Below are 17,658 nucleotides of genomic sequence, written 5' to 3' on the forward strand. Positions count from 1 at the left end.
GGCTCCAGGCATGACCAAGTCCCGTGTCTTCCCTGGAGTCCCCCCAGCCCACCTCCTGTGGCAGGCACTGTCAGCTCTGCCCCTCGTCCTCTGCCATCTGTGACTCATCTTTCCATGTTGGTCCAGAGGCCCCAGTGAGATCCGAGGCCCCCGAAGTGGGGCACCTGTGGACGACAACTTGTGTCCCAGCATCTGGCACGCGTGTCCCCAGACCCTGACGGCGCGAGTCCCCAGAGGCAGCGGGCCTGTGCTGATGTGGAATTTCCCATCCTGCTCCAGAGTCGAGTCCCCTGAATTGTCTGGGCCTGGCACTGGGCAGCATCACCCCCGCCCCCGGGGCTGGGAGGCGAGCTCCTTCAGGGTACCGGCCCAGCCTCAGCGCCTCCCTCGAGAGGTTCTCTGTCACCTCTGGGGTTCCCGGGGGAGGGCTGTGCCCCACACAGCTGTCCTGGCAGCTCCACGTCGGCTCCACCCTCAGCCTCTGCAGGTCACTCTCACCTCTCTGGCCATCTCAGCTCTCCCTCATTCTCTCCGTCTTTTTTGCAGAAAATGTGCTCAGGCTTCCTCTCGAGGTCAACCTCTCCCTCTGACATAGCACAGCGAGGAGAAGGTTCAGCCCCAGCTCCCCTGAGGAAACCCCCAGCCACCCCGCATATAGAGGCCCCCTCCTCAAAGACCCCCCACGCCACAGCCTGAAATGCAGCCCTTGGGTTAATTCACCGAAGCACTGACCTCCCCAAGAGCAAAGGTGGACATGAGCCCTGCAGTTTTGAGGCCCAAAGGCCATCTGAGTCCCTGTCCAAAGCAAAGGGGGAGAGCTCCAGAGAGCTCTGCTGTTTCCATAGCTGGACCCTGCTAACCTCCTGTCGATGCCTTTCTCTCCCCAAAATAAATGAAGTAAAATAAAGTGCTGTTTTCCTCTAGCATTCAGCCAAACAGAAAAACGCCAGCTATGGGAAAGAAGGACCAGCAAGAAAGGAGAAGGAAGGGGTAGATGCAGGGCTTCTCCCCTGGGTGCCCAGAGCTGAACACACGCCCTGGCACCCTGGAGAACAGGGTGAACCACATTTAAGCAGAGAACCACATTTAACACACCAACACTGGGGTGGTCCCAGAGGCCCCCTCGGAAGAAAACGAGTGCCAACAACAGAGGAGACTAGGATGGATGGATGGATGGTTAAATGATAGATAGATTAGATAGAGAGATAGAGAGATAGGTAGATAGATAGGTAGATAGATAGATAGATAGATAGATGATTGATAAATAGATAGTAGATAATAGATAGATTTTATAGATAGATATAGATATAGATATACACACACAGATGGTCCCCAACTTACAATGGTTCGACTTACAGTTGTTTGACTTTAAGATGATGCAAAAGCAATATGCATTCAGTAGAATTTTGAATACTTGAATTTTGAATTTTCCCAGACTAGTGACATGTGGTCCAATCCTCTCTCTGATGTTGGGCAGATGTGAAATGATATTAAATGCATTTTTTACTTAAGATCTTTTCAATTTATATGGGTTTATTGGGATGTAACCCCATCCTATGTTGAGGAAGATTTGTACATATCTAATAGTATATACATATATCTATTATATATATCTATTATATATAATAGATATTATGTAATCTATAATATTATAATAGTATATTATAATATAGTACATTATGATAGATATATTATAATATAGTATATTATAAAGATTATAATTATATAATTGAATTACAATTACATATCATATTATAAAGTAATAAATGTATATTTTATTATATTTAGATAGATTCAGATCATTTCCTAAGAAGTCACTATGGAAGGGTGAATATTTGTGTCCCCCACCAAATTCCTATGTTGAAATCTTGTTGATCAATGTGATGGTGTTTGGAGGTGGGGCTTAGGTCATGCGGGTGGGGCTCTCATGAAAGGGGTTAGTGACCTTATGGAAAAGACCCCAGAGAGCTCCCTTACCCTCCACCGTGTGAGGACACAGTGAGATGTTAGCCCAAAAGAGGGCCCTCACCTAACTGTGCTGGTGCCTGATCTCTGGCAGCCTGAGACTTCCAGCCTCCAGAACCATGAGACACAAATTTCTGTTGTCTTTAAGCCACCCAGGTATTTTATTACAGCAGCCTGAAGGGACCAAGACAAAGGGTAAGAACTTGGAAGAGACAGAAAGTAGACAGTTGATGTGTCATGATGTGGGTCATTTGTTCCACTTTCTTTTCATTTCCTATGTGTGCTGTAGTGCCCAGAAAATTAAAAGTTGCAAGAAATTAGAGATCACCTGCAATTCTAGTCCCTTCTCATCATAATGATCCTGGTAAAACGGGCTGTAGCTACTGAGCGAGGAAGGAAGAGACATGGTGTCCAGGCCACCACTGGATGAGTGGGAGAAGCTGCTGGAACAAGTCTCATAAGGTGGGTGTTCACTCTCACGTGCCTTTCTTTCCACCATTCCAGGCCACCATACTGAGGAAAAGCGTCCTGGTGGTGCGCCATGGGGAGAGAGTGGACCAGATCTTCGGGAAGTCCTGGCTGCAGCAGTGTTCCACTCCCGACGGTAGGTGCAGTTCTGGAGAATCCAGAGGCAGGAATTAGACAGAGCTAACAGATGAGATCACGTCTCAGACTTCTTAGCCAGAGCCCCTGGGGCACCATTCTTCAGAATGACCGTGCATAGACTGTTCATGTGGGATAGACACACGCTCCATCTCTCTCCACAGGCATTACATGTGTGCATGTGAGCGTGTATGCATCCGTAAGTATCTTACCTCAAACGCTTGGGGAAGATGGAGGAATGGTTTTCAATAGTAAGCAAGTCTGCTGGAGTGACACGTGGACAGCCCTGTGTGTCCTGGCAGCACACATGTGGCATTTGGTTAGTGGGTAAGGCACTGCCTTGAAAGCCAGTCACTCTGACTGCAGTCACGGACCCTCAGCTGCTGGCACATACCCCAACTTGCAGTCTCACAGCCGCATCTTTCTGAGGTCATCTTCCCTGCGGTGGTCGCTTCCCTACAATGTCTGGCCGTGCTATACTCAACTGAAGGGCATATTTTTTAACGTATTGGGTGCTTACCCCAACTTCACCCCTCTGGATGCCAAGAACTGAGAACAGGGCTTGTAAACACAAAATACCCACAGTCTCTGTACTGATCCACAATTGTGTCACACACATCCCCTAATGGAAAGCCCAGAGTGCCACTATTTCTGAGCCATGGATAATTATATAAATGAAAGTATTAAGTGAACCTAGTGATAAAATCCATTCACAGTGGCTGGACTTGCTGAGCCCTTGGGGATCCCTCCAGGAGCCCAACAGGCCAAGAAAGGGAGAGGTGAATAGGGGAAGCATTGGCAGATGACCTGAATGCAGAAGAAAATTCCTGAGCAAATGACGTCATGACTACACCTATCGCCAAGAACCCATAGAACTAATGCAATGCTTGTCTCTACCAAACAAGACCAAGTAGAGGCACAAAGGCTCAAGGAAGAAACAGGTGGCTCTGGAGATGCATGGGCATTCAAACAAAGAATTATAAGAATTATAAGACAATAAAACAATTACCAAAACTACAGACTGAAATGGCACACACGTCAGTAGGTATATGATGGTGGTGGTGGGGTGAGAACCAGACCAAACAACCAACGTCAAAAAAGAGTGACTGAAAAAAAAAAGTGACTGGACTTCATAAAAAGAGGGAAAAGATTTGGTCATCTATGCAAAAGATCAAGTCACCTATAAGGGAAAATATGTTAAAGGCACTGGAAATTCCCAGCTTAGAGGAAGCTGCTGATGGGTCTTCTACCAGGTAAGGAAGCCCTGGTAAAGTGCGTAGTGACTGTCTACTTGGTCTGAATTCTGCAAGTTGCAGTGTTTGATCAATTACAATGGCGGGTATTTGGGGACACTGCTGGCCTCCCCTTGCATTCCGGCGTCCCTCCTGGTTTCTGCTCACTTCTGGACGAAGGACCCACACCCTCTATGGCCCCTGACTTCCCAGCGGCACTGGCCCAGGGCACCCCTATTCGCTCAGACTGTACTCCCGTCAGAACCCAACCACCCCCCAGGTCCTCGGCTTCTTCTGAGCTCTGCCCTCTGCCTCCCAAAGTGATCACAGATAAAGCATCAGTGAGAGCAAAAGACCTCAATGGAGTAGTTTCACATTTGGGGATGACAGATGCCCTTGAGAATATGACAGAAGTGACGGACCTTCGCTTTGAATGAAAAACAAATACCAGCTTTCCCTGCGGGCACACCTAACACTAGCATTTAATAAAGGTCTGTAAAGCTTACGGTTCAAACAAAGTCTCTGCCAGTGGAAATTCCAGGGAGGCAGCTTCCAGAAAAATCTTGCGTGGAACCTAAAAACACAAGGCATGCAGATAGCCTCCGCCTGCCTCCCCTCGGTGAACTGCTGGGAGGCTGGGGTGGCGTGTTCAGGAGCAAGTGACAGGCCAGCCGTATGACGTGTGGCAGGTCTCAGGAGAGGCAGGTTGGCTGCTAGAATCTGTTGTAGCCAGGAGGTTTGGGGGCCGCTTGGGAGGATGAGAGGGCTTGGTGTGGTGTGGCGTGATTATCCATTTATCCGCAGGGATAATTGGATAATCTGAGGATGAGATCAGACCTGACCCTATTGGCCACTACCTCTGAGCCAGGCTCCGGGCTCCAAGCATTATCTTGCTGATTCGTTCAGACAACTCTGTTGTTTTCCGATTTTTATTGATAAGGGAGATCAGTCAGTTGCCTCTACACACACACAGCTAGTAACTGGTGGTGCCAGGATTTGCACCAGATCGTCCAATCTTCGAGTCCAAGGTCAAACTCAAAGTGAACCAAGGTGCTCTGAGCCTCTGAATGGGTGGTGGTGGTGGGGAGTCCCAGTGGAGCCCCCTGATGTCCAGTCCTACCTCAAGCAGCTGACTAATAATACACAATGCAGGACCCTCTCCCGCCATCTGTATTCTGTCCCGTAGGCAATGGGACATCTTCAAGCTATGGGGATGGGTTGAGTTTCATCTAATTAATTAATACCAATTTGAGATTCTTATCGAGTTAAGCTAAATCAGTCTCGGCTCTTAATCAGGAAAATTGTATGAATGACTCTTCGGGGGGGGGCGTTGAGAGGACAAAGAAGGTCTCATGGTTCCTATGGCTGAAACAGACGTTTTCTGTGTTTGAGGGAACGGGTGGTGGGAGTAGGACTTCCTCCTGGAATCCACATCACAGAGCATGCTCAAGAAGAAACCCAGTCGACCACAATGTAAATAATGACCGTGTTTCAAATGTGGGTCTTGATCTTAAGAGTTTAGTGGGACAAATGTGCACTAACTCAGTGGAACTGAGCATCTGGTATGTATTTATGCTTTAGGGAAATACTACCGGCCAGACCTGAACTTCCCTCGCAGTCTGCCCAGACGGAGCCGAGGTATCAAAGACTTTGAAAACGATCCACCTTTATCGTCCTGCGGAATTTTCCAGTCCAGAATGGCAGGTATGTTTGAGGATCATTCTAGTAGGAATAGTAACAATAGTGGTAGCAGTGATTATCACTCACGTGTATTGAGTCCTTGCTACGTGCCCTTGGAGGTCAGATCTCCCCTTTATATGAGGGCACCAGTCCTCATAAATTGCTCGTCTTAACTTGATCACCTCTATAAAGACCCTACATTCAAAGAAGGTCACACTGTGAGGCATGGGGTTAGGACTCCAACAGGTGAATTTAGGGAACAGAAATCAGCCCATCACAACATCCACGGAAACCTCACTGGGGTTGGTACCGTGCAGATTTTGTACTGAAGAGATCTCCTTCTTTCCCAAAGACCAGGTCCTCTAAGTTTGCAAGAAGAAATGTGATTTACAGGCTTGTCCTTCCATGAGCCCCAGGGGGCTTGAGTTTCCATTACTACAGATGACCATGAACTTGAAACAGCACCCACTTGATGCTCACAGTTCTGTGGGTCAGAAACACAAACACAGCATGGCTGGGTTCTCTGTTCAGGGTCTGAACTCTGATATCAAGCTGCTGGCTGGGCTGACTTCCCACCTGGAGCCTCCTGGAAGCAGTTCCACATTCGTTGGGCTGGTGGGAGAATTCAGTTCCTTGTGGTTGTAGGACTGAAGTCCTCACTTCCTTGCCTGGTGCCAGCAGAGGGCCTGCTGGATTCCTAGAGCCCACCCGCCTTCCTTGCAACATGGCCCCCTCCATCTTGGAAGCCAACAATAGAGAAGTTATTGCATGTCAAATCCCTCTACCTTTGGTTTTTAAAAAATTTTTTATTAAAGTATAGTTGATTTACAATATCATATAAGTTTCAGGTGTACAGCAAAGTGGTTCCGTTTTAGATAGATAGACAGACAGATAGATAGATAGATGTTCTTTATCAGATTCTTTTCCCTTATAGGTTATTACAAAATATTGAGTCTAGTTCCCTGTGCTATGAAGAAGGACCTTGTTGGTTGTCTGTTTTATACATAGCAGTGTGAATATGTTATCTGACTTCTTTTCCGTGACCGGCTGGAGAAATCTCTGCTTTTAATGGGCTCACCTGAATGGGTCTGGCCCACCTGTGATAATCTCCCTTCTGCCTTATAACATAACCTGGTCACAGGGGTGCTAGCTCACCGTACTCACAGCTTCCACCCACACACCAGGGGATTATACAGGGTGTGTAAACGGGGTGGTGGTGGGGATTCTTGGGGCCACTTAAGACCCTGCCTGCCACGGGTAGTAAGCCACCTGTTGGAGTTGCCACCATGGGTAGCTACAGTTATGAAGAGAGCACTTCTCCACCTGCTGTCTTCCAGGGGAAGCTCTGCTGGACAGTGGCATCAGGATCACCTCCGTCTTCACCTCCCCAGCCCTCCGCTGTGTACAGACAGCCAAACACATCCTGGAAGGTCAGTGAGAACTGTAGCTAGCTTCTCATGTGGCCTTGACCTCATGACTCTTCTCCTGGGGGAGACGACAGTGAGCAGAGGTGAGACTGGGGCGGGTGACCACAAATGGCCACACAAAGTCACACGACAGCTGTGAACCAGCCCTCGAGGACTGTTAGGAGGCACTGAGCCAGTTAGCATTTCTGGAAGGTCAGGATTGTAATTCGCCTTTGGCCTGCTTCTGCCATGTGTTTTTTAAAAAGCTGGGGGCGAGGGTGTTCCCAGAGAGCTGAAAACTGCTGTGGTCCCTTCTCAAGTCCAAAATGCAAGACTCCCTGGGCAAGGGAATCGGCTTCTGGGAGCTGTTCGGCACCATCAAAAGCTGCTGTGTGATCGGAAGCCAGTGGCAGACCCTTCTGAGCTAGCGTCCACCTACAGGAGGAAGCAACTTCCTGCCAGAGATGGGCAGCCTGCCCTGGAGGTCCTGGTTCCGCCCCTCCCAGTGTGGGGAAGAGGGCACAAGACCTAGGTCGCCATGCATGCACGGCCGGTCCTCCACAGTGATGGGAATGAGGGCAGAGCATGTGGACACAGGTGTAGCAGGTGGGCACATGTGGAGGAGGTGGCTTGCCTCTGCTTTCTCAGAGACACAGGGAGTCAGGTCACCAGGTGAGCATGAGAAAGGGGAGTGCTGAACGTGTGACATGCTTATTGGGGAGGGGGACCAGGACAGGGATGGGGAAGTACAAGGTGACCATTGGACAGCACAAAGGCCACTTGACGTCATGGGCACAGCCTTACACGGAGACCCATCAGCTGGGCTGGGGCTGCCCCCAGGCATGGGCCGGGAGGAGCGGAAGGACCTGGGGCTGTAACCCCTGACGGGTTTGAGAAGTGAGTACGATGAAGCAAGAAAGGGTGCGAGGTGCACAGGGAAGGGCCGTGGAGATTGAGTGGAGATTTTAAGCTGTGTAAGGTAGGGAGTTAGGGGCTGGGGGAGGCCAATGATACCAAGAAAAGAGTCAGCTCCGTGGAGTGAAATCCCGGGAGGTGGCTGGAGGGTTGGAATCCGACACGAGGGACAGGAGGTTACAGAGAAAGGAAGGCTGGCTGGAGATAGAGAAGGGGATGGCACTGAGCTTAGAGGGGGTTGCAGCTGCTGGGAATGACCTACTAGATCAAGGTCAGGGAGGAAGGACATCAGTGGAGGAAGGGGACAAAGCGGAAAGAGGCTACTGCTGGAGCGGTGTCAGAAAGAGGGCAGCAAGCGGACCTTCACGGGAGGAGCTGTTGAAACGATGGCGGGTCCGCCAGCCCGAGCCCCTCCCCGATATCTCCTCCACGTAGATCAGAGAAGCTCGGACAAAATGCCTTTCCAATTCTGCCATGCAGCCGGGAATCCCTCCCAGGGATGGACCTGATCCTTGCACAGGACCCGTGTGGGCCCGTGGCCAATCCAGTCCTTTCCCACCTTCTCATTAACGTGCTGTTTCTTGATCCACTGGCTAAGTTGTGAGGGTAGAAACCCATTTCATCACCGTCCACTTTCCACACATTTAAAACTCGGACGTCGTCTCTGTGCATCGTCATCCCTGCAGACGTCCTCCGTTTGTCATTTCTCATCCGAGCATGACAGGGGACCCTGCACTCCCCTGCACGGTTTCTCGGGTCCCTGAGATGGAGAAACGCCCATGGTTTCCCCCACTGTTGAGATGTGCACGTTCATTGCTTTGCTTCCCTGCAGCTCTGGGCTCTGGACCCATGGAGCCGAGGGCAGGTTTACGCACAATGTCAGCTGCTAAACAAACCCGGGAGGGGCCCAGGACCCCGCCGTGTGTGCTCTGTTTCCATTTGATAACTCTTAATAAATAGGACAGAAGAAAGCAAAATAGATATGAAGTCATTCTATCCCCGGATAGCTTAGGATCAATATATGTGTAATTAACTCAACCGCTACAGTGATCAGATGTGAAGAAAGTAAGAAACACGCACAAATACAGGATAAAAGGTGACAGGCTCGTCCCTGGTTCTCCTATGCCCCCCACCCGCCTTTAAACCTGCCATTTAATGGAACTTATTTTGTTTTAACCCATCCGAGAGGCTGATACGTTTCCACTAACCTAAAAAAACACTTGTATTTCCATCTGAGGCTGGCAGCCCGCAGGTGAGCGGGGGTGACACCTGCAGATAGCCCGTGTCCAGCCAGGCCAGCACGCGCATGTCTCTGACGGTGACTACTTCCTCCGAGTCGCCAGGCCCTTTCCTGATGATGCTCTCGGGCTCCCTTTCCCCACCCAGCCTCCCAGCCATGGTCACAATGTATGAAAAAAAAGATAAAGGAATATTTTTTTGGCCTTAAACGAATATAACTGAGAGCTTCAAAAACATTTTTCATAACTTTATCCCCTTTTGGTTATCATTCATGTTTCTTCATTATGAACGTATCTGTTCCAATTTCTCTGACTTCTATTCTATTATGTGGATCTCTTGCATTTAAAATAAAAGCTCCCCAAAATGTTTTCTGACCATGATCATGTCAATGTCTTTAACATGATCTCTCATTGACTTTTACTCTATATGCAGGTGGGGAGAGGACGACAAAGTCAGTTAAAAGAGCATAAATCCATAAATCCTGTGTTAACCCAGAAAGCAGGATGCCCGGCCTTCTTCATATGTCCTCGAACATGACCATCCTTTCCCCAGAATGCTAAGCTTTATCTCACCACCACGTCAGTGAATGTGTCCAGATGGACCATTTCCCAACGTGTGACCCACAGAACAGGGAGAGGGCCCAATGCCATTTGGGACACTCTCCAGACTCCTTTTTTTTAACTTTGTAGAGTATTATTTTTCTTTTTTCAATTTATTTTTTATTGAAGAATAGTTGAATTACAATGTTGTGTTAGTTTCTGCTGTACAGCAAAGTGACCCAGTGATATGCATATATATTCTTTTCCGTGTTCTTTTCCGTATGGTTTATCACAGGATATTGAATGTAGTTCCCTGCGCTCTACAGTAGGACCTTGTTGTTTATCCGGCCTATATATAATAGTTTGCATCTGCTAATCTCAAACTCCCAATCCATCCGTCTCCAAACTCTTTCTTCGTGTCACCTATTCCCGGTGGACACGAGCCCCTCACAGGCTGCAGGAGAGCCCAGGAGCCCCATCAACCAGGCTTAACTCTCTTTTCTAAATGTGCTTTGCAAAGGAACCCATTTCATGAGCCTGAAATACATTTGGGGAATGGGTTTTATTGCCAGCATTTCCGTTTAATGTCATTTTCTCCATTTCGAATAAAAGCATTAAGGTCTTGTTTTTCCCCCACTCGAAAAGAGGTGACTTTAGTTTACAGGTCTCTTACTGAAGGTATTAAAAAAAAATGTCAGCTTATGGAATGTGCTTTTCTGTAGCAAACATATGTACTATTTTTGGCAAAACAGATGAAGTATACTTAGATGCAAATATGATTATATGAAGTCTTGTCCAAAACAACTTCACCAGTTAGATTTTACTGAATTCATGACTTCCATTTCCAGTTTTGTTTAATTTACAATAGAAAGTGGAGGTTTTTTCTCATTAAAAAAAAAATCCTAGGGAAGGGCCAGTTGTGAGAGATAGAATGTTCCAGAAGGTGACTCCCATCCACCCTCCGCTTCAGCTCAGTCCGGGGTAAGTGTTTACCAGGATGGCGCTTCCGTGTGACTAACAAGCTCCACGATTGCCCTCGTCTTTTCCTCAGATCATTGGACCAGCCAAGTCCTCATAGGTGCAGGTTCCTCCTTGACCCAAGGAGGCGCGCGGGTGCCGCGTGCCATGGGGCTGCATCGCGTGACCAGGATGAGCTCCAGGGAGGCTGCTGCCAGTGGCACCTCCCAGATCCCAAGAGACTCTGGCCCTTCCTGATGAACAGAGGGTCCTCACTCCTCTCATACCCTCCAACTGCCCCGTGGCTTTTGTCTGAGAAATAGTATAAAGTCAGATTTTTTTCCAAAGGTTTGATTTAGACCTAGGAAGAGACATCTTTACAGAAAGCCAGAACAGACGCCGAAGATGATAAACACTTGTATTCTGTTGAATCCAGAGCTCAAACTGGAGAAGAAAATTAAGATAAGAGTGGAGCCCGGAATCTTTGAATGGACCAAATGGGAGGCTGGCAAAACTACCCCGACCCTCATGACCCTGGAAGAGCTGAAAGGGGCGAACTTCAACGTCAGCATGGATTATAGGTGAGCTGCCTCGCGTCGTCTGCTGCTGGGGTTTTCTCGTTCTTGTTAAAGAAAAATTACTCCCGACGCTTGGTAAAGATACCAAGGAAGGCTTTATTCAAGAGGGACCGCTGCAGTGGGGGGTTGCAGAACGGGAGGAAGATCAGCTTCCCCTCCGAATACAAGGCCAAGTGGGGATTCTTCCTCCCAGGAGCAGGGTGGGGCGATGGGAGATTCTTAAGAGAACAGGGTGATTCTCGCTAAACGGAACCTAAAAGGATCCTTTCCGCAGGCAGGCCAGGGGATCGGACACCTCCTGGGGTTGGAGGGGAAGCCGAGTTTGCTCGGATATCCAAAGTGGTCAGATACGGGGGTGGGCGATTCTGGCTAAACTGAGTCCACAAGGTTGGATGTGAAGCCCACAGGTCGGGCCAGTTGAGAAGAGGGTCGGTCAGTCTGGCTAGAGTTCGTCAGCCAGAGGACCTGCATCTCCCTCTGCCCGCGGCTGGCCGCCATCACAAGCCCGTGTGGCTGGTGCGCAGTGAGAAGGCACGCTGGAGGCCCAACGCCAGCTCTTTGCTGGTTTTGAGCACAGATCTGGAGGCTTCCTGCTGACCGCGAGCCCTGGCTAGTGGCGAGCCGTCACCTTTCTTCTGTTCCCCTTCCCCTCCTCCAGGCCCGCCTTCCCCCTTCCCTCCCTCCTGCCCGCCGAGCGCTACGAGGATTACTTGCACAGGTGTGCGGTGAGCATGGAACAGATGGTCAGCATCCGCCCGCAGGATGGTACGTGCCCCCGTCGTCCTCGGGTACCAGCCGCCCTGGGGGTTGGGTTCTCACCTCCGGGATGGAAATGATGGATTTTTGAACCTAGGGATGCCCCAGCCTCCCCTGCCCCATTTCCCTGCCTCTGGAGTGCTATATCGCTACCTCTGCATAGACACGTGCCCCCCGACCCAGGCCCGGGGGCCCCTGATTTCGGAACCAAGACCTGATGGGATCCAGGACAGAAGGGTCAACACAGACCACCCAAGCCCACTTCCTAGGAAACAAAAGAAACCAAGGAGCAAACAGCCAAATGTTGGGTCATGTTTAAATGACAGTTCGGACAAAGCGTCTGTTTAAGTTGATGGTTGAGACCATGAAAGAAATTTGAACATGGAATTTAAATCTGGAATCTGAATATGGAAGTATTTGAGAAATATTAATGCTAATTTTGTGAGGTGTGATAATAGCATGGTTATCGTGTAAGAATGAAAAGTCCTCATTTGGAGATGCAAACCGAGGTATATCCTGTGAAATGACGTGATGTTTGGGATGTGCTTTAAAACACTTCACTAAGTGTCCATCAACCAATGAATGGATTAAGAAGATGTGGTGCATATACACAATGGAATATTACTCAGCCAGAAAAAAGAATGAAATTTTGACATTTGCAGCAACATGGATGGACTTGAAGGGCGTTACGCCAAGTGAAATTAGTCAGACAGAGAAAGACAAACACTTATATGTGGAATCTAAAAAATACAACAAACTAGTGAATATAACAAAAAAGAGGCAGACTCACAGGTATTGAAAACAAACGAGGAGTACCAGTGGGGAGAGGAAACGGGGAGGGGCACGATAGGGGTAGGGGATTAAGAGGTGCAAGCTATTAGGTATAAAATAAGCTACAAGGATATATTGTACAACATAGGGAACATAGCCAATATTTTATAGCCACTAAATGGCGTATAGCCTTTAAAAATTGTGAATCAGGGGCTTCCCTGGTGGCGCAGTGGTTGAGAGTCCGCCTGCCGATGCAGGGGACACGGGTTCGTGCCCCGGTCCGGGAGGATCCCACATGCCGCGGAGCGGCTGGGCCCGTGAGCCATGGCCGCTGAGCCTGCGCGTCTGGAGCCTGTGCTCCGCAACGGGAGAGGCCACAACAGTGAGAGGCCCGCGTACCGCAAAAAAAAAAAAAAAAAAATTGTGAATCACTATATTGTGCACCTTATATAATATTGTAACTTATACAGTATAATATTGTACATAAACTATACTTCAGTAAAAATAAAATAAAAATACTTCACAGAAAAGGGCGTGGGGTAGCAGACAGATGACACAAGATGGGCAAAATGTCAACAACCGTTGGAGCTCCCTGATGGGAGCACGGGGATTCATCAGACCCGCTTTTGGGGTATATATGAAAATGTCCGTAGTAAAACTGGAAAAACGAATCCTATAAGATTTAAGTTAGCAAGTGCGTATCGAACATCAGCAATGTGTCAGGTACCAGATAAAGCATCATGGGAAAAATCTAAGCAAAGAAGACACACGTTCTGCCCTCAAAGGGTACGAATGTTGTTGGAGGAAAAGGCGCAAACGTCTGGAGTATTAGGAATATTAAATAACATGAAAAAGAGCTCAGAAGGAGTCGATAAGGGACCACCCGGCCCGCTTGCCCCACCATCATTCTTTCCATCCCCTGTCCAAAGGAGCTCAGGGAACCGAAGACTCTGATGACCAGGACCTCGGGGACAGCTGAGCCCCTGCCCTCCCGCCAGAGTCCCCAGTGCACCGTGGGGCACAGGCTCTGAGACCTCAACCTTGCGGTGTCCAGCGCAGCACGCACACCCGGCCCCGAGACGGGTCCATGTGACCTGTTTTGACTGATGGACGCCCTGGGGAAGGTGCTTTTGGAAACCACACCTTAGTGGCCTTTGACTCATTATCAGTCTCCCATTGCTCACAATTATCGCTCCAGGCCATCAGAGGACAGAATGAAATGAGGGCCTTTCCCGCACCCAGGCCCCGCCCTGGCCCACCTGTCTGCACCTGACCCAGGCTGAAATTCAGTGTCCACGGATGACCTTCCTTCCAAGCATCTCCCTACGGTCCTGAGGGCTTCTGGAAGAGGACGCAGAACCATTGCTTCATTACCTCTAGGGTCTACTGACCGCTGCCGGGACACAGGTGGCCGCGGCCTGCTGCAGGGATGCAGAGCCATCCACCCATGGCTGAGGCATCCAGGATGCAGCACCTGAGCAGTGGCATGAGTAGGGTTTGGAAGGCAAAGGCGGGGCCAGGAGGAGGCAGAGACGTGTGGATCCAGCGGACAGAGCAACGGAAAGTCCGGTGGGGCTGGAGGGTAAAACCTAACACCTGCCAATCCTGCGGCACTGGTGGCCCTTCAGGCTTTACCTGTTAGGTCCTCACCCTCCCGTGCGGTCTGAGATATCACCTCCACTGACACCATGTGACTTGGAAGCTCAGAGTGTCTAGGAGGCCGCCGTGTCCAGGTGGCCCGGCTGGAGAGCACAGGCCAGGGGTCAAACCTGCATGTCCGGCAACCTCACCATAACCTCGGAGGCCGAAGAAATGAGTGTGAAATTACTCAGAAATAACACAGGAGAAGCAGGGGGGGCTTGGCTCTGGGGGTCACACCGGAGAATTTATAGCCACATTAGGGGCAAATGAATAGATCGCTCTGTGACTCTCAGCTTTCCAGGGAAGCTCGGGTTCTGATTCCGTCCTCAGGTGGCGGGCTGGGTCCGGCCTTGGGGCCCCCCTGGCTCACGCGCGGGTCTAACTCCCAGCCTTGCCCGCGCCCGTCACCTGTAGGAGACTCACTCGGCCCTGGACTCTGGAGGTCTTTCTGTAAAGAGAGAGTCATCCGTGGCCCCTTCGGCACTGAGCAGCTGATCTTTCGCAAGCTCACAGACGAGGCCTGGACGAGGCCGCTCAGCGCACGGCGCCGGCCCATCCCTGAAGCTTGCGGGCGGGTGCTGCCACCCGAGCCCCGCACAGGATGCGACGGGCTCAGAAGAACTTCTACACAAACGAGAGGCCGACTGCCAGTGTTAACGAGCTCTTACCACCCACGCCTCCCTCCTACCCGGGGTCCCTCAAGGCCTCGGGGCACCACGAGCTTGTTCCGCCCGACAACTTTGCCCCCCCCACCGTCTAATAAGACGCGTTCTCTGTGCCTGCTCTGACCTCGGGGTGTCTTTCCTCCCACAGTGGGCGTCATCCTGGTCGTGGGCCATGGCTCGGCGCTGGACTCCTGCACGCGCCCACTCCTTGGGCTGCCGCCCCGGGACTGCACAGTGTTTACCCAGCTAGTGAGGAAGGTACGCGCCCCCTCGTTCGTGTTTCTGCCGCAGAAACAGGCAGCCCGACGATGCGGCATCACCACACGCCCCTCTCAGGACGAAGACAAGCGTCCTGACAACCCAGGGCAGCAGGGACCCACCTGTCACCTGAGAACGTGCCCGCCTGCTCTGACGCAAAGGGCAGCCTTGGGCAGGGAGCAGACGGGGAGGTTTGTCATCTTTACCATTATGGCAACTGTGGCCATTTGCTACCCACATAATATAAAAAACAAGACAGAGAACTTTTATTATCAGGTCACATGATAATTCCTGTCACTCCAGTAGTTGAGCACTTGGTCCAGTGAGGGGTGAGACATTTGGATAAGAAGAGAAAGGGCGGTTGCTGGGCTCACTTGCTCTGGGGACTGGGGGGCTGACGGCCAGAAGGGAGCCCCTCCCTCTTGCCTTTGGAGTCATCCAGCCTCGGAACACACGAGCTGGTCAAAGCTGCTGGGGTGCCTGGTGCCGGGCCGGGGTCGTATAAACACATACTGAAAAAGCAAGCAGGTGACGGATGTGTAGAGAAGGATAACGGGTACTTTGGACCAAACTGTGGAGCATCACCCGGCAAAGCAGAGGTGGCTTTTATCCAGATGGCGAGGTGAATGGAGGCGGGAAACTCAGGACTCAGACCCTGCCCCCATCCCGCCCCCCCCCCCCCCCCCCCCCCCCCCCCCGCGTACTCCGACGTGGCCGCTCCTATTCTTGAAGCCCTTCCCACCCCGGGGCCCCCCGGGGGTCCTCGTTATCCATGCAGACAGCAGTGCTGCACACGCCAGACGCTGACTGAGATTGCATGTCAATTGCATGTTGACACGGTTCCAAAATCCCATTAGTCTTTGTGGCCAAATTCCCACCCACTCCCCTGACCCTTGGCCTCCCCTCTCGAGATGCCAGCCTTGAACTTCCACACTCCCGCCACTTTCTTACACTGAGGATTCAGAGTCCACCCCACCCCATCCCCAAGTTAGCTGGATTTGCCAGTTAATATCAGAAATTCATCAAGGGCTTTACCAACCAACGATGGGCCTTAAAGTCAGGGGCAGCTGAAAACGGACATTCAGGAGCCCACCCCCATCACACTCATCCCCGAACCCTCCCCCCAGTCTCTACACACAGAAGGAGAGGGTGTCCCTGAGTCAACGCCAGCCCCCACTTGCATCCTGCCCCCCAGGTTGGAATTTTTGCACGTTTCTTCTAAGCAAGGAATTTCCGGACATTGAAAAGAGAGGGGGAATAAAGGAAAGCAGAACATGTAAACAAACAAAGCCTTAAAAACAAAGATCTGCTCCAAACCATTTATTTTACAGGGAATTGGGTCTAAAGTTTCGCTTTGTCCTTTAATCTTGGGTTTGTAAACACAATATCTGTATCCTTTGCTGAATTCGAGAATGGAAGCCGCTCTTGAAGCAGTAGGGTAGACAGAAGGGGTTCTCAGTCTCAACACTGTTGACATCTGGGCGGGACGATGCTGTGCTATGGGGACTGTCCTGTGCATTGTGGGATGTTTAGAAGCATCCCTGGCCTCTACTCCTGAGATGCCGTAGCACCCCCAGCTGTGACCAAGAGTAAGGTCTGCAGACATTTCCCACTGCCCGTGGGAGGGCGGGGAGGCCCCACTGAGGGCTGCTGCGTTGGACGTTAGCGCTGCATTCAAGGCATCGTGGGGACGTCACGCCAGCCTCCAAGGCTGTTGCCTTTGGAACAAGTCTGAAATCCATGGACCTGGTATAAAATAATAATAAGTGATTTAACTCTGTTCTAGATCCCTTCTCTGGGTATGTGCTTCTTAGAAGAAAACAAAGAAGAAGGAAAATGGGAGCTGGTGAACCCTCCCGTGAAGACACTGACTCATGGCTCAAACTCAGCGTTTAACTGGAGTAACTGGATCCCGGGCAACTAAGAGCCGCCTCTATGTTTGCATAATTCACAATGATGAAGAGGGGAAACGCTTCGCAGTGGCTGTAGGATACTGTTATTTCGAAGAGGTCATAGTCTCCCCTAATGTGACTTGTAGAAGCACAAAAGGCACTTTTAGATACCAGAGTGTTTGCCCTCTGTGGACCGTCATCCTGTGAGCTTAGCTGTGGGGATGCCACCGTGTACCATGTGCATTGGCCATGTGGCTTGGAGGGGAATGAGGAACCATGACACTGACCCCACAGAAAATTCTACTTTACTTTATATGTTTTTATTCATCAAGTTCCCAATCATTTTTTTCTTTTTCTGTTTCAAACACTCTTTGGCTATGTCCACATAGGCCAAAAGAGGTGGAATATTGAATAAAATGTTGCAAGGAAACCACCTACCAGATCAAAACCGGGAAACAGGCTTGGTGACCACAGACCAGGTATTAGCTTCCTGTTGCTGCTGTAACAAGTAACTGCACAGTACTGATTAGAGTCACAACTTTTTGAACACACACGTGTTAA

General features: G+C 50.2%; 1 protein-coding gene across 1 annotated transcript in view; it reads left to right on the forward strand.

Annotated features, from left to right (window-relative positions):
- UBASH3A (ubiquitin associated and SH3 domain containing A) overlaps positions 1-17,129 on the forward strand; it is a gene marked incomplete at both ends in the record, with an annotated part of 39,937 nt that extends 22,808 nt beyond the window's left edge. Inside the window, 7 exons of the mRNA XM_079922787.1 lie at positions 2,470-2,569; positions 5,382-5,504; positions 6,818-6,910; positions 10,973-11,117; positions 11,773-11,879; positions 15,096-15,205; positions 16,992-17,129. Coding sequence (XP_079778913.1) covers positions 2,470-2,569; positions 5,382-5,504; positions 6,818-6,910; positions 10,973-11,117; positions 11,773-11,879; positions 15,096-15,205; positions 16,992-17,129 — 816 coding nt within the window. The remainder of the gene's footprint in view (positions 1-2,469; positions 2,570-5,381; positions 5,505-6,817; positions 6,911-10,972; positions 11,118-11,772; positions 11,880-15,095; positions 15,206-16,991) is intronic.
- Positions 17,130-17,658: the final 529 nt, after the last annotated feature.

Source organism: Stenella coeruleoalba, assembly GCF_951394435.1.
Source record: "Stenella coeruleoalba genome assembly, chromosome: 5".
Lineage (NCBI taxonomy): Eukaryota > Metazoa > Chordata > Mammalia > Artiodactyla > Delphinidae > Stenella > Stenella coeruleoalba.